The sequence below is a fragment of the Ovis aries genome, chromosome 7 (genome assembly GCF_016772045.2).
Source record: "Ovis aries strain OAR_USU_Benz2616 breed Rambouillet chromosome 7, ARS-UI_Ramb_v3.0, whole genome shotgun sequence".
NCBI classification, from domain to species: domain Eukaryota; kingdom Metazoa; phylum Chordata; class Mammalia; order Artiodactyla; family Bovidae; genus Ovis; species Ovis aries.
In genome coordinates this window covers 77,473,435-77,499,711 of record NC_056060.1, presented here as the reverse complement: position 1 = coordinate 77,499,711, position 26,277 = coordinate 77,473,435, and the positions used below count along the sequence as shown (strand labels likewise).

The following is a 26,277-nucleotide window of genomic DNA, read 5'->3' as shown; positions in this document are numbered from 1 at the left end:
GTGGAGCCTGCTCCCACGTGAGCCCCCATCATCAGGATGAGGATGTTCCCTCCCACTGGGAACGGCTCACTGGCTGGCGACAAATACTTCCTCTCCTCTCAGGATGCCTCTGACCGCAAATGGCATTCATAGATATCCCCTTCTTGATTGTTTTAATCTTAAATAGAGGCTTAAGACACATTTCTTAAAAGTTCTCTCTTGCTGCCCATGGAGGTCTGAGGATCATAGCAATTCTGGAATCTCATGCCAACTGGCCCAAGGAAAGGGACCCATGCTCTTACACACAGAAGCTCATCAAGGAACAGATGTAAGCTAAAGCCTAAGGAGCAGCTCAGGAGCAGTGGGGGCATCTCTGCCACTTCTCGAGCTTACAGCCTACCGAGTGGAGTGGATTTCAGCTCCCACCCTCCCCCTGGTCAGGGCTCAGAGGGCACTGCCAAAACCACACGCCGTGACATAAAGGCCCTGCGGAAGCAGAGCACAGTCACACATTCCATTCTCCAACCAGACGCCACGGGCCAGGGCCTAGTTGAGTCAATTCCTGCTTTCCCCATGGTGCCTTGTCCCAGGGCAACAGGTATGCAGGAAAACCATACCAGAGGCGTCACGTCCCAGTTGCGTCCTCCGTGCGACTGGACAGGCCTCACGTCCCAAGCGCTAGTCCAGTCCTCGCCCACCTTATCTCTGCAGATTTGGCCTTTTCTCTGGCTACTCAACTTTTTCCATCTAACACGGACCTTGGCTCGATATTTACCAGGGAATCGAGCCACTAATTTTCTCTCTTTCCCAATCTCTCTTCTGCCTAGGTGAAATTCTGCTTTCAGGCCTTGATTAAAGGATGGAAAAGAAAAGAAGTCCCCCAGTCTGGTGCCAGGCAGTGAAAAGAGGGTTACCCAGGAGCGGTTCAAGTTAGAGAGCCTGGAGAAACTGCTCTCAGGACCACCTTCCCTCATCCGTTTTTTCCTCCTTGGAGTTGGGGAGAGACAGATGTTTTCAGTACACGTTCCCTTTGAAAGGACAGAGGATACCAAATAAAACCTCAAGATTTACAACCCAGGGGACAAAAATGCTCCCTGGGCTCCCAACGGACAGGACCATCTTTGATGAGTATTCCTGTGCTCAGTCCAAGGATGTCTGCATCTCCTCTTTCGTTCCTCTCCTGGGTTTAATAATCATGATGGAACCTCTTGACTCAAGCCTGAGACACTGGGTTGGTTCTGGCCAGACTCAGGCATCAATTATAGCCAGATGGCCTTTCCAAAATCAAACAGTCCTCGGGCCATCGTAGCTACGGGGGAGGTAACAGCATAGAATAAACCAATATTACGGTGATAGGCATGGTTGCATAGTGCAAAAAACATGCTACGTGGTGAGGGGGGGTGGGGGTGGGTGGTGGTTGACACATAACCCAGTGACCAGGTTAGTACTATATAACCCTTCCCCCTTGGGCACCAGAACCGACTCGTCCAGGAGCAAATCAGGTTCTCTCTCCCCAGAAAGCCAAAGTGTAGGATTAAGAGGCCAGAGATGAGAGTCAGGGGACTGCACAGAGAACATGCACAAACTTTACCAAGTCATGATTATCAGGTAAGTCCTTCAGTTCTGTGATATGTCCCGGGCCCTTCCTAATACATGCCCTGTCTATTTAAGCTAGCCAGGGTTGAAATTTCTGCCCACATCAGGAACATTTCTAACTAATACAATTACTAGGAGCATTTAATTTTTAAGAACACAATGAAACACTGAGTGGGAAGGCTTTAGATTCTTGACAAGTTTCCTAGATTCACGTTTCATTTAGATCTGACGTCTGCTCTGTAGCTCAGAAGACATATGATTTCCATAAGAAATGATCATTCATATCTGTGACCTTACACAGAAAAGAAACCATGGTAGAGGGAAGGAAAAAACGCATTTGAGTCTTACCTCCCACTTGGGCATTTCCATTTGGGTCAAGAGTGGTCAAGGACACTGGTCAGAGCCATAAGTCACTCTGTATTAACAATTTACCCCCGTAAATTTTTAATGTCAGATATCCTTCAGTTCAGTTCAGTTCAGTCGCTCAGTCGTGTCCGACTCTTGGCGACCCCATGAATCACAGCACGCCAGGCCTCCCTGTCCATCCCTAACTCCCGGAGTTCACTCAGACTCACGTGCATCGAGTCGGTGATGCCATCCAGCCATCTCATCCTCTGTTGTCCCCTTCTCCTCCTGCCCCCAATCCCTCCCAGCATCAAAGTCTTTTCTAATGAGTCAACTCTTCGCACGAGGTGGCCAGAGTACTGGGGTTTCAGCTTTAGCATCATTCCCTCCAAAGAAATCCCAGGGCTGATCTCCTTCAGAATGGACTGGTTGGATCTCCTTGCAGTCCAAGGGACTCTGAAGATTGTCTTCTCCAACACCACAGTTCAGGGTAAGCTATCACTGAAGCAGATGGAAAGGAAGGTGCCCCTTGGAACCGAGGGTCTTCTCTCAGCCTTGGGCTGACTGCCACATGGTCCTCCCCACCATCCACCCTCCAGCCATTCTTATCTACTGGGCAAGGGCACTCGAGACTCAAAGCTAAAAGCAGTCTGCATTCACCTTTATGGTGGAGCACTCTCTCAATGTTCAGAAAACAAATTTCTGAACATTGAAACCATTTGGCACATCTGGTAGTTTTTTAAAAGAGAAGAGGATAAAAGACCATTTATGTATCCATGACTATGCTCCAACAATTACTAACATCCTGCCATCCTTGTCTGAAGATCTTTAACATCATGTTTCCCTCCATTTTTATGAAAACACATTTTCTCCATTGCTACAGGAACACTCCCAACTATGCCTATACCTGCGTGTCGATTTTGGAGTTTTCAAATTCTTAATTTTAGGATCAACGCAATTCATGATGGCAGATCGTCCCCTGCACTCACTCAAAGGGCCACACTGGGAGATCTGAAAAGGTGAGCTACAGGCAGGCCTCCTTATTTGGGTTCTGTTTCTCCTTTCAGAGGGTTCCCTAGGACTGAGTCCTCAGCTATCCTTTTAGTCTGGGTGACATGCTAGCCAAGCTGGTGTCAGGTTTGGGCGGCTGACTTTTAGGCGGGATCCACTTTCACCAGCTTCAACTTACACATGAGACTTGTAAGCCATCCTAGAACAGGCTGCAGCGACCTGATGAAAGGCTCTTGGCACCGACCTGGTATTTAATCCCCATGTCCACAGCTCCTTGTGGTGCTGTGAAATACTGGCCCCAAGGCAGCAGACACCCTCCTGTGCTCCCAGGACAGTCCTGCGTGCTGAGCAGCAGTTTGAGCCCAGAGCCTCACCAGGCTGGTCTCAGCTATCCCTCTGAAAAGGGCTCAACATTCTTACCATTGCATCACATCCTCTGAAGAGAATGGTACCGGTAAGCAGTAAGGCTCTGGAGCCCGGCTGGCTCCACTACAGCGTGACTTATAAATTCCTTAACCTCTCTGAGCCTCAGTTTTCTCACCAGTAGAAAAAACAGTAATGAATGTCCACCTCCTAGGGTTGTGGTGAAGATCACAGGAGATGCCTCACGGCCAGCTCACGTACACGACCTGGCACTTACTGAGCAGTTTGCAGATATAAGCTACTTGCTGGATTTTCACAACCAAAGTAGGACCAGGGAGACCAGTTTCCCTGGGACAGTCCTGTGGTGACCTGTCCTCCAGAATAATGAGTCATAGACCCTTCTTTTCTCTCTCCAAAGTCTCCTGGTTTACATGATAAATTACCTGGTCATGCTGCTTACGATCCATCTACAGAAAGAATGGCTTTAAGTCAGGGCTATTAGCCTACAGAGCGTCATGTAAGACCTACCATGTTGTGGGCATTTAGCCAACACAGATATATCTAAACAAGGCCACTTGCTATGTGTCTGGCACTGGTTAAAGCACTTTACATGTATCAACTCATTTCATCTTCATCCCAATCCTAGGAGGCAGGTCTTGTTATTATCCCTGTTGTACAGATAAATTGACGCAGAGGGATGAGGCAATTTGCCCAAGGTCACACAGCCAGGAGGCAGAGCCAGGATTCAAACTCTGGAGGACTGGCTCCGGAATCTATTATACCCTTAGCTACCGTGGCCCTCACATCCAAATTTCATGTCCTGCAAAAACCCAGACTCCAAAATGCAATCCCCGATTCTCAGCTTCTCCTGAAAACTCAGGAGACCTGGACACGCAACAATTACCTTTTCTTCTGGCGACACCTGGCTTCCTCCTCTAGCTATAGCACATTCCTTGAATCCTCCCCAGAACCCTCCCACTGCGTTCATAGGTTAGTTAACTTCTGCATTCACAGAAGATTAGTTAAGCCTTTGAAATTACAACCCCCAGTGCTAGCTATTAAATGGTTCTAATTCTGTTGTCATCAAAGACCTTGATTCTCAACTTTTTGTTTTTTAATATAAAATCTTGTGTTCATTTGAAATCATATTCTTATTCCCAAATATATAAAACACACAACTGTGGGGCTGCCCTGGTGTCCGAGTGCAGAAGAGGCAGGAAAGAAGGGACTCCTAAGTCTTGTCTGTGTCTTGTCAATGGCCCCACCCAGCCCAGAAGTCCCTCTGAGGCTCACAGGGCTCAAGGCTAGAAGGATGGCTGAATGGGGCCCAGGACATGCTCGGGGCAGGAGTTTGTGGCAGTAGATTTCACACCCTCAGGGGCATAGTGATCCACACGGATCCTGTTACAGATCCCTGGGTTGTGCCCACAGAGGTTTTTATTTAGCACGTCTGAGGCGTGAACCCAGGAATGTGCTTGAAAAGAAAACCCCAGGTGATCCTGATGAGGGTGGTCCACAGACCACTCTCTGAAAAATGCTAGACCGGCTACAGAATGCAAAGCAAAGCTAACTGTTTGGGGATCCTTTGGGGATGCAAACATCCCAGGGCCAAGCCCCCATCGGTACGGGACTCTTCTCAAGTGACTTTATAGGAGTACAAAGCTCTAGCAAGACTACAGTTCCTGGGAAATATTATAGTGGGTCTTCCTTGTTAAAAAATGGGGGTTAAGAGAATAAAATAAAATTCTCTACACACACATATGCATGCACATCCTTAAACATAGTGAATAAAAGTTCTAGAAGGCAAATCGGATCTATCAGCAAGGAGATCTGCTAAGGCCGATTCTGTGATGACTTTATGCAGACTTTATTTCCAGCTAGTCCTAATTAGCCCTAGTGTTCTCCTTTTATATAACAGTACTGGCCTTCTCACAAATTCTGAAGTATATAGGGATGTTTTTCTGGGCTCTGTGAACTATCCTGGCTCCGTCAAGCTGGTGCCTAAACTGAATCGCTGCCTCTGTATAATCCTTGGTCAGAGTGGGGAAGAGCAATAGTCATTGTTCCTTTGTCTAAGGGACTGAACGGAACCATTGATACACTCAAAAAAAAAAAAAAAATCCTGAAGTACAAATTTTTGGTATATAAATATAAAACTGAGTTACTGTATTTCAAAACCTTGGCTGGAGAAACTAGAAAGGGATTCTAGAAAAAGAGGAAGTGCGTACAGACCCACAAGAACAGGCCTCAGGAAGACCTGCCTCGGTTAAAAATATTCAAGCTAAAAAATGAGGGATGTTTTATTACATAAAGTCCTCTCTTTAACAGATCCACTCAAATCCCCTTTGGAAGCAGAGAGGGAGTAAATAAATAAAAAAATGTTAAACTCGTTTTAGTCCTCATATTGATGCCATGTACTCATCATGATAATTCCTATGAAGCTCTGTTGCAGATAGATGCCATACTCCCACTTTTCTGATGGGAAAACTGAGGCACAAGGTTGACAAGAATGAACAAAGTCCAAGGGACTTTTAACACATACAGCTCTTAGGACAGCATCACCTTTTAGATTGATCGGGGCTTCCCTGGTGGCTCAGCGGTTAAAGGGTCTGCCTGCAATGCGGGAGACCTGGGTTCAATCCCTGGGTCAGGAAGATCCCTTGGAGAAGGAAATGGCAACCCACTCCAGCATTCTTGCCTGGAAAGTCCCTTGGACAGAGAAGCCTGGTGGGCTACAGTCTACAGGGTCGCAAAGAGTTGGACACGACTGAGCGATGACTTTACTTCACTTTAGATCAATCAGACTAGCTGTGACTTCTTCAACACAACCAAGAAGAGAGCCGGAAAAAAGGCTCTCGGAAGCAGGACAGGATGCGACCTCTGAAACATGAGCCATTCCCTCAACTCCTGTGCCAGACGGAAAGTGAGTCCACGGTTCACCTGGCCTTGGAATAGGTGGCCCTGGCAAGGGCACAGCGGACCGTGAGAGGCGTCCCAGCAGAAACAAGGTCTAGAACCATCTCCCCTCCTCCCGCCTCCTCCCCTCTCTCACCCTTCAGTTCAGTTCAGTTCAGCTCAGTTCAGTCGCTCAGTTGTGTCCGACTCTTTGCAACCCCACGAACTGCAGCACGCCAGTCTTCACTGTCCATCACCAACTCCCAGAGTCTACCCAAACTCATGTCCATCGAGTTGGTGATGCCATCCAGCCATCTCATCCTCTGTCGTTCCCTTCTCCTCCTGCCCCCAATCTTTCCCAGCATCAGGGTCTTTTCCAATAAGTCAGCTCTTCGCATCAGATGGCCAGAGGATTGGAGTTTCAGCTTCAGCATCAGTTCTTCCAATGAACACTCAGGACTGATCTCCTTTAGGATGGACTGGTTGGAACTCCTTGCAGTCCAAGGGACTCTCAAGAGTCTTCTCCAACACCACAGTTCAAAAGCATCAATTCTTCGGTGCTCAGCTTTCTTTATAGTCCAACTCTCACATTCATACATGACTACTGGAAAAACCATAGCCTTGACTAGACGGACCTTTGTTGGCAAAGTAATGTCTCTGCTTTTTAATATGCTGCCTAGGTTGGTCATAACTTTCCTTCCAAGGAGCAAGCGTCTTTTAATTTCATGGCTGCAGTCACCATCTGCAGTGATTTTGGAGCCCCTCAAAATAGGTAAGAAATTATCTGGCAGCCTTGACATTTTTTCTTTTTTTAAAAAAATCTGGTTTTCAGCACAACAATTCCATGTGGCGAATGACAATTATGAAAGAGGGAGTCAGGTTCCAGCAAGCTGTGTGATGGGGAAGGAGGAGGGCTCGTTCCCAAGCCTTAGCTGCCAGTGGGTAGCATCTGATCACAGGCAGGGCCCGTCCCCTGGGAGACACACAGGCTCGGCTTGCTCTGCACCACTGCCAGCAGCGAGTGAGTGGCCATTAGTCATCCAGGCAGTGCCATCTCCATGGGCGGGCGGGCCAGTGGGCAAGCTGTGTGGAACGGTGGCAGTGGAGGGGGCAGGTAGGTGAGGGGGAGGGGCAAAGGGACCCAGCTGGCCTGGCTCACCTCGGTGCAGGTGGGTACTGATGATGACTAAGAAGTAAGTTCTGGGAGCAGCGACAGAGACAGGGTCCAGGGCCCAGCTCTGGCCGGAGCTCTCCTGAGAATCTGGGTCATCCCTTCCTAGGACTTGAAACTTACCTTGATGTACTGGGGAAAATCTCTAATGAATTGCAGAATCTGGCCTACTGGTTTGGGGAATGACAGCAGATGACAAGAGCGGCCCCAGCATTGAGCAACACAGTGTTTATGGCCTTAAGGTTTCCTGCCAAGAGGTCTGATGTCAGGCTAATGCCCCAGCCCTAGTCCCTGCTTAAGTCTTCCAGCCCATGATTCCTAGTCAAGATTTCTTTCTCTCTCTTCTCCACTCCTACACCCCCAGGCTCTTCTGCCCTGAGTCTATATGCTTCTCCTTTCTTTACTCAAGTCCCAGCCTGAGCCCCCAGCGTCTTTATGGGAGAGTGTTCTGGTTGCTTAGATGATAAGTACTGGTACTTACAGAGAGTTCTGGTTACTTAGCAAATACAGTCTGGAAGAAAAGAAAGGGCTGATATTATGCCGGGTTGGCCAACGAGTTCGTTTGGGTTTTTCCGCAAGATCTTACGGAAAATGCTGAGTGAACTTTCTGGCCAACCCAATAGAAGTTCAACCTCCCCAGATCCAAGGGGCTGTGGACAAAGAACATGCTTATTTATAATGTGTTTAGGGCCACTGGGGAATAGGGGAGGAAGGCATTTAAAAACACTTTATTTTTCTATCATGAAACGTTTCAGGCCACCAGAAACGTATAGAGGATAGTTTTTTAAAAAACACGTATCCACTATTCATCTTTGTCAAATCTTAATTTTTGTCAGATCTGCTTCTGACTTTTTAAAAAATAAACCACTACGGACAGTTGACGCTTCCAGTGTTGCTCTCTCCAATGTTACTCCTCTCCTTTCAAATGTATGTACCCTACACTTGACTATGTTTACATTTTTACCTCATTTGTAAACACCCCTCAACAACAGACATTACTGTTTTGTGCAGGTTTAATACTTTATATATAAACTGTATTTTTGTATATATATATTCTTCTGATCCTTTTTGTTCAATGTTGGTTTTTGAGATTTGTTATCTTATACATATAGCTTTACTTGACTCATTATTAACTGCATGTAATATTCCACTGTGCAAATACACTCAACATAGTCACCCAATCACGCCGACAGACATTTAGAATATTTTCAACTTTCCATGCATCAATGCTGCAATAGACATTCTTGTATAGGTCTATTTATGACCGATATATTTGGGGATTTTACTCCTTTTTTTAATTGAAGTATAGTTAGTTACAATGTTGTATATGGATTTATTTCTACTGCTGCATTTTGTGCTTTGTATTTACTCCTTATTTTCTATATTCCTGTTTCTCTTCCCTGCCTGGATTTAATAGGTTTTATTCCATTTCCAGTAGCTACTCTCCTGATTGGAAAGTTATACATTCTATTTGTTATTTCTATTATTCTAGACACAGATGACATCACCCTGTGGCAGAAAGTGAAGAGGAACTAAAGAGCCTCTTGAAAGTGAAAGAGGAGAGTGAAAAAGCTGGCTTAAACTCAACATTCAAAAAACTAAGATTGTGGCATCCAGTCCCATCAGTTCAGTTAAGTTCAGTTCAGTCGCTCAGTCGTGTCCGACTCTTTGCGACCCCATGAATCACAGCACGCCAGGCCTCCCTGTCCATCACCATCTCCGGGAGTTCACTCAGACTCACATTCATTGAGTCCATGATGCCATCCAGCCATCTCATCCTCTGTCGTCCCCTTCTCCTCCTGCCCCCAATCCCTCCCAGCATCAGAGTCTTTTCCAATGAGTCAGCTCTTCGCATGAGGTGGCCAAAGTACTGGAGTTTCAGCTTTAGCATCATTCCTTCCAAAGAAATCCCAGGGCTGATCTTCTTCAGAATGGACTGGTTGGATCTCCTTGCAGTCCAAGGGACTCTCAAGAGTCCAACACCACAGTTCAAAAGCATCAATTCTTCAGCACTCAGCCTTCTTCACAGTCCAACTCTCACATCCATCCATGACCACAGGAAAAACCATAGCCTTGACTAGACGGACCTTTGTTGGCAAAGTAATGTCTCTGCTTTTGAATATACTACCTAGGTTGGTCATAACTTTTCTTCCAAGGAGTAAGCATCTTTTAATTTCATGGCTGCAGTCACCATCTGCAGTGATTTTGGAGCCCCCCAAAATAAAGTCTGACACTGTTTCCCCTGTTTCCCCATCTATTTCCCATGAAGTGATGGGACTGGATGCCATGATCTTCGTTTTCTGAATGTTGAGCTTTAAGCCACCTAACGCTGAAGAAGCTGAAGTTGAACAGTTTTATGAAGACCTACAAGACCTTTTAGAACTAACACCCAAAAAAGATGTCCTTTTCATTATAGGGGACTGGAATGCTAAAGTAGGAAGTCAAGAAACACCAGTCCCATCACTCTATGGCAAATAAATGGAGAAATAATGAAAACAGTGACAGACTTTATTTTCTTGGGCCCCAAAATCACTGCAGATGGTGATGCAGCCATGAAATTAAAAGACGTTTGCTCCTTGGAAGGAAAGTTATGACCAACCTAGACAGCTATTAAAAAGCAGAGACATTACTTTGCCAACAGTCAAAGCTATTTTTTTTTCCAGTAGTCATGTATGGATGTGAGAGTTGGACTGTGAAGACAGCTGAGCACCGAAGAATTGATACTTTTAAACTGTAGTGCTGGGAGAAGACTCTTGAGAGTCCCCTGGACTGCAAAGAGATCAAACCAGTCAATCCTAAAGGAAATCAGTCCTGAATGTTCATTGGAAGGACTGATGCTGAAGCTGAAACTCCAATACTTTGGCCACCTGATGCAAAGAACTGATTCATTGGAAAACATCCTGATGCTGGGAAAGATTGAGGGCAGGAGGAGAAGGGGATGACAGAGGATGAGATGGTTGGATGGCATCACTGACTCGATGGACATGAGTTTGAGCAAGCTCCGGGAGTTGGTGATGGACAAGGAAGCCTGGTGTCGTGCAGTCCATGGGGTCACAGAGTCAGACATGACTGAGCGACTGAAGTGACTGAGACTTAAAGACTTCTATTTGTTCCCCACATTCTCTTCTCCCCCTATTTGTCATATAGGTAGAAGCTCTGACTTTTAACAGAACACATGGTTATCTAGAATAAAGACTACACTTTTCCAATCTTCTCGGTGGCGGGATATAACCACATGAATAAGTGGCCAATGGGATGTGAGTGGAAGGAATGAAGGCAGCCTTTGGGTCATGCTCTCAAAGAGAAGGGACTGGAATGTGGGCATGAGGGCGAACCACCTTCAAACATGCACAGATCTCCCCCGGAGCCAGGCTGCTTCTGTCTGGAATGTCACATGAAAAGGAATGGATTTTTTAAACACATGTACTGCCTGGCTCATCCTGTTTCCTAAATCGGAGGCTTCAGGTCTTTCATCAACTTGGGAAACTTTAAAGGCATTATCTCTTGAAGTCATGCCTCTCTTCTCCACTTCTGGAATCTTCAAAAAGGATCTTGTCATTCTGGCATCCACGTTGTAGCCTGTGTCTTCATCTCTCTGCGTTGCCCTCGAGTCTGGGTTATGTCCTCAGGCCCATCTTTCCATTCCTGAGGTCTGTCTCACGTGGTGCCTTATCTGATGTTAATCTAGCCATTGAGTGCTTCATTTTGGTGCAAGTATTTTTCATGTCTAGCAGTCCTATTCCGTTCTTTTCCTGCTCTTCTTGGGTGATGTCCTGCCCTTGTCTTATGTTTTCAGTTAGTTGATCATGTCTTCAGTAGTATTGTGTGTGTGTGTGTGTGTGTGTGTGTGTGTGTGTGTGTGTGTGTTTCTGGTGGGGGAGGGGCACGCTGAGTTGCTTGTGGGATCTTAGTTCCCCAAGCAGGGACTGTCCGGGTCCTCAGAAGTGAAAGTAGAGTCCTAACCACTGGCTGCCAGGGAATTCCCTTAAGTAGTTTTGAATTCATGGACTTCATAGTGTCTTGCCAACAGTTCTTAGAACAGTTGGAACAACGTGTATTAGAAATTCTTGGCGGGGGGATTGAGTCCAGTTTGTTGCATACATGGACTCTCACTCACTGTGGGCAATTCTCTCAAGTATTTAGTCAATGTGGATCAACATATTCATTTTCACTAAGGACTTTCCTTTTTCCTGCGTAAGTAGACATTTGTGTCCTTGCCTGAGAGGTAAAGGGACTTGCCCTCAGTCACAAAGCTAGAAAGTGGCAGAGCCAAGTAGTCTGGCTCCAAAGCCTGGGTCCTTGTCACCAGCAAGCAGGCTGCCTTCCATAGTTCACACTCTTAACAGAGAGTGAGCAGCAGGGTGGGGATATCCATTTTCCTCTCCTAAAATATCGGGGGGACCTTAAAGACGGCAGAGGAGTAAGATGTGGTGACCACCTTCCTCCCCACAAATAGATCAAAAATACATCTACATGTGGAACAACTTTCCTAAAATATCTCTTTCTCACACTGAGAAAGAAGTGTTAGGGGAATAAGAGAACCTCCACTGCAAACACCCATGACTCAGGAAGTGATGCAAGACCAAGAAGATTTGTAGCATTTCTTTGGTGTGTTACAGGGAGAAGCAGAGTGGGAAAGAATGCCAGATGACAGATTAGTAAACTGCTTAGATTTTGATCTTTGAAAAAAAAACAAACAAACCTACCTGGGTTTTATTTTATGAGTGTGGGGAGCACCTTATTAAAAGCTCACCTTCCTTGTATTACTAGTTTTGGTTTGCATTTCTCTAATAAAGAGCAATTTGAGCATCTTTTCATGTGTTTATTAGCTGTCTGTATGTCTTCTTTGGAGAAATGTCTGTTTAGGTCTTCTGCCCACTTTTTGATTGGGTTGTTTTTCTGGTATTGAGCTGCATGAGCTGCCTTCGTATTTTGGAGAGCTGCCTTCGTGGGATGGGGTAGGAAGTGGGAGGGAGGTTCAAGAGGGAAAGTGAAAGTCACTCAGTCGTGTTCACTCTTTGGGACTCCATGGACTGTAGTCCATGGAATTCTCCAGGCCAGGATACTGGAGTGGGTGGCCTTTCCCTTCTCCAGGGGATCTTCCCAACCCAGGGATTGAACCCAGGTCTCCTGCATTGCAGGCGGATTCTTTACCAGCTGAGCCAAAAGGGAAGCCCAAGAATACTGCAGTGAGTAGCCTATCCCTTCTCCAGTGGATCTTCCCGACTGTAATTTAACCAGGGTCTCCTGCATTGCAGGTGAATTCTTTACCAACTGAGCTATTGGGGAAGCCCTTTCAAGAGGGAGGGACATATTCATACCTATGGTTGATTCATGTTGATGTATGGCAGAAACCAACACAATATTGTAAAGCAATTATTCTCCAATTAGAAATAATTTTTTTTTAAAAGTTCACCTTACTGCAACAGATACTAAATAAGCCCTGGAGATCAAATGCACAGTATAATGAATATAGACAACAATATTGTACCCTAGGGCTTCCCTGGGGGCTCAAATGGTAAAGAATCCACCTGCAATGCAGGAGACCTGGGTTCGGTCCCTGGGTTGGGAAGATCCCCTGGAGAAGGGAATGGCTACCCACTCCAGTATTCTTGCCTGGAAAATTCCATGGACAGAGGAGCCTGGTGGGCTACAGTCCATGGGGTCTCAAAGAGTTGGACATGACTGAGTGACTAACACTTTCACTTTTCATTGTGCAATCGTCATCAAACTTGCTGAGACTAGAATGTAATTATTCCAACCACTAAAAGGAAATGATAATTATGTAATATGATAGACAAGCTAATTATTGCTGCAATGGGGATCATATTATAATATATAAATATTCAAGATGTACAACATGTTAATTTGATATATAAATGGATCAAATTAACATGTTGTACATCTTGAATTACACAATGTTATATGTCAAATATATTATAATCAATCAACCAATCAATCAAAACTCTAAAAAACAAAAAATGAAAAGAAAGTTGGCCTTCCCCCACTCTCCTCTTTGACAGTGATTTCTTCAGGGACCTTGGAGACTACCTGCTCCCCAGGACTCACCTTGTCGGCCAGCAGCTCTCTGATCTTGCTGGCCTGCAGTCGGAACCGGAAAAGCTGGGTTTCTAGGGCCAGGCAGCGCTTCTGCCAGTCCACACTGGTCCGCGTCTCCACCGTGAGTTCTGCCATGATGGGAGCAACTTGTGGAGATTCCAGGGAGCCCTGAGGACCAGTGTATAGAGAGGGGAAAAGATAAGTGTGTGAGGAGGAGTTCGGTGGGGAAAGGAGGAGACCGACGGAAAGCAGAGGAAACAGGGCAGGGAAGGTAAGTGAGCCTGGCTCTCCCTCTGTTCCACGGGCAAGTTCTGAGCTCAGCTGGTCCTGTTTCATCATAAGGCAGCTGTGCAGCCTCAGAAAATCACACAAGCTGAGAAACCGCAAGGAGAACCTCGTCTCACTGTAACAGAAGTGAAAAGCAGGGCTCACGGGTTTTTCATTCAATTATCCATTTAACAAAAATGTGTTCATTATAAACATTCAGTGCCAGACACTGTTCTAGACACTGGAGATGCAAAGGGAAATGAAAGAGGTCCCCATGTCTTTTCAAACAACTCTGTGGAAAAGTCTAATTGCAAAATTACATTGTAGTCACAATTACTAATCGATATGCAAATAAAAGGAAGCAGAGAAATGGAGTGGACTGTGCTAGGGGGAGGGTGTTGAGGGAAAGCTTAAACTGGGTAGCAGACTCATCCATGATCACAAGGCTAACTGGAGACAGAACTGTGATTCCCAGCTGGGTACTGATTTTTTTTTATAACTAAAAAGATTTCAGATGGGAAAAAAAAATGGAACGAAAATGTAATGCTTCAAATTTCCTTGACAAGGTTCTATTCAGTTGGGATTTCATATGTTGTCATCAAATCACCCTGTTTGGGAACAGATTCTCACTTTCCTTTAAGTTATAAAATGCAAACCAGAAAATTGGTAGATATTTTGCCATAGCCTCTGGAGGAAATCGTGGGCTTCCCAGGTAGCTCAGCTGTAAAGAACCCGCCTGCCAATGCAGGAGACACAGGAGACACAGGTTCGATACCTGGGTTGGGAAGATCCCCTGAAGGAGGAAATGGCAACCCATTCCAGTATTCTTGCCATGGAAAATCCCATGGACAGAGGAGCCTAGCGGATACGATCCATAGGGTCGCAAAGAGTTGGACACAATTGAGTGACTAAGCATGCACACACACTGGAGGAAACCACAAATCTTCAGAAAACACTCCAGACAGATTCAGAACAAGCCAAGTAGACACCTATAATTAGAGAAACAAGCCTGGGTCAGGGATGAGAAAATGAAGAAGAATGTGTATATGTGCATGAGAAGGAGGATATAGGTGCAGAGGGGGCACAGAGCAGAGAAGGGCTGGAAGACACATCCATCACCAGGACTTTTTAAATCCCCTTTCTAGGGTGCTTTCCACTCCAGTACTCTTGCCTGGAAAATCCCATGGACGGAAGAGCCTGGTAGGCTGAAGTCCATGGGGTCGCTAAGAGTCGGACATGACTGAGCGACTTCACTTTCACTTTTCCCTTTCATGCATTGGAGAAAGAAATGGCAACCCACTCCAGTGTTCTTGCCTGGAGAATCCCAGGGACGGGGGACCTGGTGGGCTGCCATCTATGGGGTCGCACAGAGTCAGACACGACTAAAGCAACTTAGCAGCAGCAGCAGCAGCAGCAGCAGGGTGCTTTTAATAATTATGCTTGACAATAAGCATAAATTTGGTCTGTCCCAAACCATGACATATGGTCTCCCTACTATCAGGTGATTTTAAAGAATGATTGTTAATTTTCTAGGTTGATACATTATTTTTCATTAAAAAACTGGGGGCAGGGACTGTGCTATGTAGCATGTGGGATCTTAGTTCCCTGACCAGGGACTGAACTTGTGCCCTCTGCAGTAGAAGCATGAGTCTTAGGTTGATAATATATTTTAATATCATCTTTTAGAGATAAATATGGCTTACAGGTGAAACGATGTAATGCTTGGGGTTTGCTTTAAAACACTTCACCATAGGAGGTGAGAAGCTGGTATATAGTAGGTGAGAGAGATGATATATGCATTAAGACTTGTCAAAACACTGATAATTTCTGAAACTGGGTGATGGGTTTACTGGTCTCTCTACTTGAATATATGCCTGGAATTTTCCATAATAAAAATTTGTCTTTAGAGAACAGACTTGTGGTTGTCAACGGGTGGGGGAAAGATCGACTTGGAGTTTGGGATAAGCAGATGAGAACTATTACATTTAGAATGGATAAACAACAAGGTCCTATAGCAGCAAGAACTATATCCAATCTCCTAGGATTAAAACATAATGGAAAAGAACATTAAAAAAGAATGTATACACATTAACAAATTGAAAGATAAAAACCATATGGTTATTTCACAGATGCAGAGAAAGACTTTGACAAAATTCAACATCCATTTATGATAAAACCCTCCAGAAAGCAGGCATAGAAGGAACATACTTCAACATAATAAAAGTCATATATGATAAACCCACAGCAAACATTATCCTCAATGGTGAAAAATTGAAAGCATTTCCCCTAAAGTCAGGAACAAGACAAGGGTGCCCACTCTCACCACTACTATTCAACATAGTTTTGGGAATTTTAGCCACAGAAATCAGAGAAGAAAAAGAAATAAAAGGAATCCAAATTGGAAAAGAAGTAAAACTCTCACTGTCGCAGGTGACAAGATCCTCTACATAGAAAACCCTAAAGACTCCACCGGAAAATTACTAGAGCTAATCAATGAATATAGTAAAGTTGCAGGATATAAAATTAACACACAGAAATCCCTTGCATTCCTATACACTAACAATGAGCAAACAGAAAGAGAAATTAAGGAAACAATTCCATTCACCATTGCAATGAAAAGAATAAAATACTTAGGAATAAATCTACCCAAGGAAACAAAAGACCTATATATAGCAAACTATAAAACACTGATGAAAGAAATCAAAGATGACACAAATAGATGGAGAAATATACCATGTTCATGGATCCGAAGAATCGATATAGTGAAAGTGAGTATACTACCCAAAGCAATCTATAGATTCAATGCAATCCCTATCAAGCTACCAATGGTATTTTTCAGAGAACTAGAACAAATAATTTCACAATTTGTATGGAAATACAAAAAACCTTGAATAGCCAAAGCAATCTTGGGAAAGAAGAATGGAACTGGAGGAATCAACCTGCCTGACTTCAGACTATACTAAAAAGCTACAGTCATCAAGACAGTATGGTACTGGCACAAAGACAGAAATATAGATCAATGCAACAAAATAGAAAGCCCAGAGATAAATCCATGCACCTATGGACACCTTATCTTTTGACAAAGGAGGCAAGAATATACAATGGAGAAAAGACAATCTCTTTAACAAGTGGTGCCGGGAAAACTGGTCAACCACTTGTAAATAAATGAAACTAGAACACTTTCTAATACCATACACAAAAATAAAGTCAAAATGGATTAAAGATCTAAATGTAAGACCAGAAACTATAAAACTCCTAGAGGAAAACATAGGCAAAACACTCTCTGACATAAATCACAGCAGGATCCTCTATGACCCACCTCCCAGAGAAATGGAAATAAAAGCAAAAATAAACAAATGGGATCTAACCAAACCTAAAAGCTTTTGCATAACGAAGGAAACTATAAGCAAGGTGAAAAGACAGCCTTCAGAATGGGAGAAAATAATAGCAAATGAAGCAACTAACAAAGAATTAATCTCAAAAATATACAAGCAGCTCCTGCAGCTCAATTCCAGAAAAATAAATGACCCAATCAAAAAATGGGCCAAAGAACTAAACAGACATTTCTCCAAAGACATACAGATGGCTAACAAACACATGAAAAGATGCTCAACATCACTCATTATCAGAGAAATACAAATCAAAACCACAGTGAGGTACCATCTCACACTGGTCAGAATGGCTGCTATCAAAAAGTCTACAAACAATAAATGCTGGAGAGGAAAAAGACCCTATTACACTGTTCATGGGAATGCAAACTAGTACAGCCACTATGGAGAACAGTGTGGAGATTCCTTAAAAACCTGGAAATAGAACTCCCATACGACCCAGCAATCCCACTGCTGGGCATAAACACCGAAGAAACCAGAATTGAAAGAGACACGTGTACCCCAATGTTCATTGCAGAACTGTTTACAATAGCCAGGACATAGAAGCAACCTAGATGTCCATCAGCAGACGAATGGACATGAAAGCTGTGGTACAAAAACACAATGGAATATTATTCAGATATCAAAAAGAATGCATTTGAATCAGTTCTAATGAGGTGGATGAAACTGGAGCCTATTATACAGAGTGAAGTAAGTCAGAAAGAGAAACACCAATATAGTATATTAACACATATATACGGAATTTAGAAAGATGGTAATGACAACCCTATATGCAAGACAGCAAAAGAGACACAGATGTAAAGAACTGACTTTTGGACTCTGTGGGAGAAGGCGAGGGTGGAATGATTTGAGAGAATAGCATCGAATCATGTATATTGTCATATGTGAAATAGATCGCCAGTCCAGGTTTGATGCATGAGACAGGGTGCTCAGGGCTGGTGCACTGGGATGACCCTGAGGGATGGGATGGGGAGGGGTGTGGGAGGGGGTTCAGGATGGGGAACAAATGTACACCCATGTGATTCATGTCCATGTATGGCAGAAACCACTACAATATTGTAAAGTAATTAGCCTCCAATTAAAATAAATAAATTTTAAAAATAAATAAATAAAGAATGTATATATATGTATAACTGAGTCACTTTGCTGTACAGCAGAAATTAGCACAACATTGTAAATCAACTATATTTCAATAAAAAAAGAGAGATGAAAAAATTTGTCGTTTTTAAAAAATCGCTTTTCCCTTCTTCAGGAGACACATGGTCTCAGAAAACCCAGCCACCTCCTGTATGTCACTAAATATTACCCTGGGGCACCAGTGAGCCTCTCCTTGGTAGGTTCACCCCAATATTGCCTCCCACCTGACATGTGACCTCTACAATATCTTTCTCCCATTATACACCACAAACAGCTATTACCTACTGAGTCCTTATTGTATACCAGGCACATGTGGCCTCTTTGATTGTCATGAGAACCCATGAGACAAGGAGTGGGAATTAGTCCACACTCTCAGCTGAGGACTCTGAGGAGCAGAGTCTGTGGCTGGTCAGCAGTAGGGCTGAGATTCTCATTCTAAAGTGCCTACTCTTAGCCACTGAGCTCCTTACCCATCCAAAAACGGCAAGAATTGATTTCACAACGAGTGGAATGGAGAAGACTTCCCTGGTGGTCAGTGGTTAAGACTCCAGGTTCCCAATGCAGGGGGCTCGGATTCCAGCCCTGGTCAGGGAACTAGATCCCACATGCCACAGCCAAAGATCCTGCATGCTGAAACTAAGCCCTGGCACAGCCAAATAAATAAAAATAAGTAAGTATTTAAAAAAATTAACAAAAACGTTCACTGTTTTTTAAAAAAGAGTGGAGCAGACTATTAAGAATGAAACAATTTATAGGCTCTCTCAAGATCCTCAGTGCAAAGGTGAACCCAAACCCTAGACTTCCCAGGGCACCCTGGTCTCAAATATTCTGACCCTTCATCCTCCATAAGCATGGAGGCTATTAGTCATGTGCCCTTTTTGTTTAAAAAACAGGGTCAGTAGACCTGTAGAGAAAGGCCCAACAATGAAACCACTGACAGGTCAGGTGATGGAGCCTTTCGGTTCTGGGCGGCTCAGAACGCTGGACACATGACCTCAGTCCTGAGCTCCCAGAACTGTCATCCCAAACAATCCGACATTGTGACCTCCCAGCAATCTCCACCTCAAAAGACTGGGACCAACTGGAACGGGCAGGAAGACAAAAGACAAAAACAAAACATGACCTTCTCTGAGCTAAGATCACAGCTGAAGAGACACAACAGAACCTTGTGGGGCCTGAATAGAAGGCCCGGAGGCTTCATGTTTAGTTTTCTTTGTCCTTTAAAGGGGATTTCACTTTCCCTGCCTAAGTACAAAAAGTGGCAGACCCGAAGCTAGGACCTTGGAGTCTTGCACCCTAGCCCAGGGCTAAGAATTAGCAGTAAAAGCACCCAAGTAAAACCAAAGGGCAGCAGAAACTCAATTCTTTTGTGTTGTTTAAAAAAAGTTTGATGAGTGTGAATTCCCTCTTACTGATTGCCAAAGCTGCAGCTTAGATTCTTTTGGAGGGCAGAAACCCAAATCATCAAAATCTCGAGGGACTTGGGAAATAAAATACCACGGTGATACCTGAGATTATACCTAGTCTGGAAGGGTTCTTTCCCCAGTCCAGCATCTTCATGACTTCATGGTTTTTAGAAGCGCTCAGCTTAATTTTCTCCCTGCCTTGGGTATGCTGGTGAAGGAGCTGGCACTCTTGTTAGGCTTGTCTCAGCGTGTGAGTGGAACTAAGAGGTTTCTAAATGGATCTGGAGCAAGGTGCCTGCTGTGAAACCAAGACCCAGAGGCTCTTTCGACAGAGGCAGGTGGCTGGAGCTGCAGCTTTAGTATACAGGATGTTAGGGGGAGATGCCAGTAAGTTGAACCTCAACTGCTAAGTCACCTTGCATTTGAACCGCCCATAAAGATGTGCAAGGATAAGCAGGAATGAACTTGCAGAATGGTCCTTAACTCTTCAAAGCATTGCTTTGTCAGGTGTTATTTCTCTCATTACCCTCTCAATATCCCCGAGATGGAGGACAAGTGATATAATTCACACTGAACAGGTGAGCAAACTCCTCCCATCGATGACTTGCTCAGGGACACAGAGGCAAGTAGTATCAGAGTTGGACGAAGAATCCTGATCTCCCAACATCTAGAACTGTCCTCTTTCCATGAAGACGCTTCCATAGTGGCAGTGGAGTCTTATGCTACCAGGCTAGCCTAATGAAGATACAGCATTAATGTGCTGCGTTAGATGGGGAAATGACAGAAGGGATGTAAGCTAGGGACAAACCCCAGCTCAATTGTTTGTTTCATGTTTTATCCTGGAAAGCTTCAAACACACACAAGTAGGGAGAACAGTACAATAAATCCCCATGTGCCCTCTGGCCAGCTATAATGATCACCAACTCATAGTCGCTCTTGTGAAAGCTAGTTCTCGATTCCCACTCGTCCCCAGCGTGCTGAATGGCTTGGCAGGCAAGAGTCAAATGGTTGCCATGGCCTTGGCACCTGCTTTAGAACTCCCTAAGGCTCCCAGCGCCCTGGACTGACACGGCCACAGAGGTCAGCAGAGACATGCCTCAAGAGGCAGGGGCTATGGGTAGAAGGGTGGTGAAAAGAGGCAAGAGAAGTTGTTAGGTGACTTCAGTCTGTATCAGAGAAAACACAAACTTGACTGAGGATAGCTCTGGAAACTTTAGGGATATGGACCAGAAGTAGACAAAATACTGACAGTAAATTTAACTTAACCAACTTTTGTTAGGTGATTCCTATGTGTGAGGTTGGAGACACAAAGAGGAACAAAGACCCTGTGGTTTGTGACGTTTCAGGTCTACAGTCTGAATATCCTGGAACCTTCCTGCAAAGAAGGCCAATCAGAGCAAGTGCCTAAAGTCACTGCAGGAGGCATCAGAAGGTAACAGGGACTACGTTCTGGGTGCAGTCTCCACTAGGCTCTCCTGTGTCACCTCACTGTGGCTCACTCCCTGAGCGTGAGCACCTTCTGTGATTCCCACTCACCAGCAGTGGGCTTCTGAAAGGGCTGTGCAGATGAGGCTGACTACCTGCCCAGCTCTCGGCAAGGAAGAGCCCCTTTCCTGGGGATGAAGCCGGAGGGAGGGTGAGTGTACACAGGGGCACAGCTCCCTCGATCTGATCTCCCACTGTTATCTGATCAAGCCAACAGCATGCATTTTACCTCTTTTGCATGCTGAGTGAGCATCCCATTTCACAACGGTGGGAGAGTCAGGAAAAGGTGAGCATGTTACAGACTTCAGGGACATAAATCCCAAAAGGGGCTAAGAAATCCAGGAATATAGCATCCCTCAGACAAAAAACCAACAAAAAGAAATGGCAGAGTGTAGTACTTAAGATCCTGAGGTTTGGCACCAAACAGACCCGGGTTTGAATACTGACTCAAGAACGAACCGTGACCTTCAACCATCTGCTTGACTTCTCTGAACCTATTTGAAATTGAAGGGAATAATATTTGAAAGGAGCACAATAATATTAGGTCGAACCATGTGAAACTGTCAACACTTAACCATTTTTTGACTTTCAAAAATGGCAATTTCATAGGCCACACTACGTTGGGATTTTTTTGAGAATCAAAGGACGTATTATAATACAAAAGCCTGGCACACAGGAAGTACTCGATAAATAACAGCTACTATCAACAAACAAAAGGCAAACCAACAGTGCCCTGGGCATACTTGGAGATGTGCTCACCACCATTATCAGAGAGCAAGTCAGGAGATTTTAAAAAATTCTTTTATCTCAGGACTTCCCTGATGGTCCAGTGGTTAAGACTGGGTTTCCAACACAGGGGGCATGGGTTCGATCTCTGGTCAGAGAACTAAGATCCCACATGCTGTACAGTGTGGCCAAATAAAAAAATTATTTACCTCTTCGTTTTTGAATACTAAGCAAAAGAGTATATGGTACAAAGTAAGGCTTCTTCCCACCCCTGAACTCCAGGCATAGTTTTCCCCAGAGGCAACCACTGTTAGGAGGATTTGAGTCTTTCTGAGATGTCCTCTGCATATACAAGTGTCCATATATATGTTGCACACTATACACACTGCACTTACTATAACTCAGAGAGCTTCTTATATGTGTGTGTGTGTATGCATGCATGCTCACTCAGTCTGACTCTTTGCAACCCCGTGGAATGCAGCCCACCAGGTTCCTCTGTCCATGGGATTTTCCCAGCAAGTACTGGAGTGGGCTGCCATTTCCTCCTCCAGGGGATCTTCCTGACTCAGGGATCAAACCCATGTCTCCTGAGTCTCCTGCATTGCAGGCGGATCCTTTATCACTGCGCCACCAGAGAAACCATGTACATATATAATAATATATATCTGCCCCATTCCTCCCTCAAGCTTTTTAAGAGCTATATTGTATTCTCTTGTGTGGCTATTACATGATTTCATTTGAGTCCCTAATTGGCAGCCACTTGGATTGTTTTAAACCTTTCACTAAAACAGTGCTACAATGAATATTCAATGAATAGACATTATTTCATACACATCTCAGTTTATCTCAAGGATAAAGTCTCAGAAATGGAACTGTACTGCTGAGTGATTTATATTTTGCAATGGCCAAAGAGTTCCAACTGCCTTCCCCTGAGGCTATTCTAATTGATACTCCAGCCAGCAATAAGCACCAATTTCCCCACAGAGGTGGTAGGTTTTTAATTCGTTTTTGACAGAAAGGTTGGTCAGAGAACATGGGATGGTGGCTCAGTGGCCAGACTGCTATGGAGTCACTTGGATCAGTAGCAAGGGGATCCTGACACCTCAGCGCCAGCATGTAGAACGCACTCTTCAACCCACAGGGAGCACAGAGTTCTGTAGTTACACAGCCTCACATGGGGCTTGCCTGGTGGCTCAGGCGGTAAAGAATCTGCCTGCAATGTGGGAGATCTGGGTTTGATCCCTGGGTCAGACAGATCCCCCGGAGAAGGAACTGGCAACCCACTTCAGTATTCTTGCCAGGAGAATCCCATGGACAGAGGAGCCTGGCAGGCTACAGTCCATGGGGTCTCAAAGAGTCAGACATGACTGAGCAATACACACACACACAGCCTCGTGGAGAGAAGATGGGAACAGTATGGAGCATTCCTCTGCAAGCGGAGTGACTTCTTCCTATAGCTGATGGCTTCTGGAGAGGGCAGAAGGGGTCCCAGAGGCATTTTCTCAGCTCACTTGTTAGTTTCAATGAGTAACCCAGCTCTGAACAGGACCCCTCAGCAGCCTGTGGAGAAGGAGGGTGGTGAACAGCGATGTAAATTCAGTTTAAGAGGCCTCCGTTTGAGTCCTGCCTCCTCCGCTTTTCAGTTATATGACCTTGGGCAAGTCACTGTTTTTCCGAGTCCTAGTTTCCTCCTTTATAAAACCGAGATAGTGATGTGCAGAAACACTTCATGTGGTGTTCTATAAAGAGTTAAGTGATGTTACCAAGACACAATGTCTGCAGCATAGAAGACAGTCCAAAAAGTTTAAGAAAGGAACAAATAACTTTTCCACTGAAATTGATATTAAAACGATCTTTAGCCATAAGTGTTAGCCAGAACTAAAGCTTTGTCCTGAAGTTTCATGAGGTGTATTCATAGTAAAAGTTTACTTGTCTCTTGGCAGGAACAGATCCAGAGCTTCCCTGGTGGCGCAATTGGTAAAGACTCTGCCTGCGAGGCAGGAGACTTCCCGCAACACTTAGGTTCCATCCCTGGGTGGGTAACGATCCTCCGGAGAAGGAAATGGCAACCCAATCCAGTTTTCTTGCCTGGGAAATCCTATGGACAGAGGAGCCTGGCAGGCTGCAGTCCACGGGGTCTCAAGAGTCGGACACGACTGAGGGACTAAACCACCAGGGACAGATCCAACAGAGCAGATCTACTCCCAAATGAGGGTCTTCATTGCGCCTGCCACCTCCATTAAGACCCCCTGCGCCCCGGTGACCGATTCCTCTCTAAGGCTCCTAGGACGCTAAGTTCCTGCTGTCATTTGGCACCCGACTGGTTTTCTCTGCTGGTTGGCTGACCTGCCTCCAAAAATCAAGCCTAATCCACCGGGACCCTAAGGGAACCACCCAGGAATCACAGAAGCAATAACCCGAGATGAGACCGGGAAAAAAGCAGGAGGACTTGAGAGCCTGCTCGAGCTCAGGCAACTCGGTGGAAAGCCTGCAGGTTCGCTCCGAGGGCCCTTCCCGGGAGCAACTGGATCGAGCCGGTCCCAAACTCCGGATCCTCTCCAGGAAGGCTACTCCTCGCCTGGCGGTGCCAGTTCCCGGAGCCCGACGCTCCGTTCCTAGCGCTCCTGGCTGCTAAGAGCTTGTTTCCAGGTAGGGAGGCACCTGCTCCGGAATCGCCCTCGGGCCAGAGGCAGCGGATCCTCTCTCAGTCTAACCAAACACCCTCCCCGGCCAGCGAACCCTCACTCCCACCCCCGCGCCCACCCCCATCTCTGCCCGCGGGGCTCCCTGGGGCCGCTCACCTCCAGCCAGATCCCGGGCGTCCCCGCCGCGCACCTGGCACACGGGCGCCCCTGGCACACGGGCGCCCCTGGCGCGCGTCCGCCGCTGACCTTGCGTCGATCTCGCCGGAGTCCGCCGCGGCCGCCGGGTCTCCGCTCCCCGGCAGCAGGGGTCGGCGTGGGCGGGGCGGGCCGAGCTGGCCCGGGAGGTTTGCCCGCCCGCTGGCTGCACAAAAGCCGAGCCGACCTCGCAGCGCCCCATTCAATACTCCGCCGCGCCCCCTCCCCGCCCGCTCCTTAAAGGCAGAGCGCCAGGCTGGGCTCCAGGGGCGGCTCGCGGAGAGGCACAGGAAATGACCTCAGCAGGCTCCAGCCTCCCACCTCTCGGCACCGCCGGGCTCGTCCCTGGGGCGGCGGGGACGGCGGTGGGGTCCCGCGGGCCGAGAGGTGTCCCGAGCTCCAGCCCCGAGCTCTCTGCAGAGGCCGAATCAGCAGCCACCTGGGGCGGCCGGGGCGCCCCAGCATCTCCTCAGCTCCCAACCAGCCTGAGACCCTCCCTGGATGGGGCGCAAGACCAGACCCTCCCCCGTTCCCCCTCAAAAGGAGGTTCCTGTATTGGTCGAACGACTTGCAGGAACCGTCACGCCTGGATATTTGGAGCAGAAATCCTTATTTCAAAGAGTCTGTCCCATTGGGAGACCAAAGTTCTGATACGTAATACGAAGGAAAAAACAAAACTCACCGCAGCCTAGAGGGTAACTTGCTTGCGTCCGTACGTCTGTATGTATGCATGCACGCATTATTTATTTTAAAGGAGCCGGCCGGCCGAGGAACCGGAAAGGCAAACAGGACGTCGCCGGCGCGGGCAGCTCTCCGTGCACCCTTGCAGCCCCTGCGCTCACCAGTACAATCCTAAATTACCTGCGGGGGGCGGGGGGTGGAGTACTCAGTTTTTAGTTAGGTGGATATGGGGTAAAGACGATGAATACGGAGAATATTGCAGGGAAGGATCCACGTTTCAGAACAGCTTTCTTCCCCAATCTGGCAGGCTCTCAGGCTAGTTCTGAACAGAGGCAGACTCACCAGTTTCTCCCCAGGGGCTTTGAAAGTTTCTTTCCAGGTGGTGGTGCCCCCCGGCTGCACCCCACGTTTGAATCTGAGTGTCTGGAGGTTAGGCTGGAAAGTTGTGCAGTTAATAAGGCCTCCAAGTAATTCTCATGCACAATTTTGAGAGCCCAGACTCTGTGGAAAGCTGACTCATGTAGTTCAGGAGGCCAAGGGCGAAAGTTCATCAGGGTTAATGGGACTTCATGAGCTTAAACATGGACTCATACCTCCTGAGGATTGGAATAGATCAACCCCAAACTGTGGGTAACTGGCCTCTGTCCCCTTCAAGACTGGAAATATTGCTAAGGAAGCCCCAAAACAAGTCCTGCGGAGTTTTCAAGGAGACTTATGCTCATTCATGCATGCGTTCACTCACTTTGAATAGGTAATCATTCACATAGTATAAATTTGAATTATTAATAATGCCGAAGGGCTAACAATGAATAGTAAGTCTCCTTCCTCCCCTGTCCCTTGTCCCCTAGTGTGTGTATGCCTGTGTGTGTGTGTGTGTGTGTGTGTGTGCACTCAGTCGTGTCTGACTCTTTGCAACTCCATGGACT

The 26,277-nt window shown here is 46.0% G+C and overlaps 1 protein-coding gene across 5 annotated transcripts in view; it reads right to left on the bottom strand.

Moving 5' to 3' along the window:
• PLEKHH1 (pleckstrin homology, MyTH4 and FERM domain containing H1) overlaps positions 1-25,776 on the bottom strand; it is a 58,412-nt gene extending 32,636 nt beyond the window's left edge. For 2 of the 5 annotated variants that reach the window (XM_060418192.1, XM_042252657.2), the window contains exons 1-3: positions 25,694-25,776; positions 25,353-25,531; positions 13,430-13,588 (exon numbers count right to left, since the gene is read on the bottom strand). In XM_060418192.1, coding sequence (XP_060274175.1) covers positions 13,430-13,555 — 126 coding nt within the window. In that variant the 5' untranslated portion in view covers positions 13,556-13,588; positions 25,353-25,531; positions 25,694-25,776. Of the gene's footprint in view, positions 1-13,429; positions 13,589-23,341; positions 23,391-24,631; positions 24,883-25,352; positions 25,532-25,693 lie in introns of those variants that run through there. The other 3 variants (XM_060418193.1, XM_027971940.2, XM_060418194.1) reach the window with 2 other exon arrangements.
• Between the last annotated feature and the right edge of the window lie 501 nt (positions 25,777-26,277).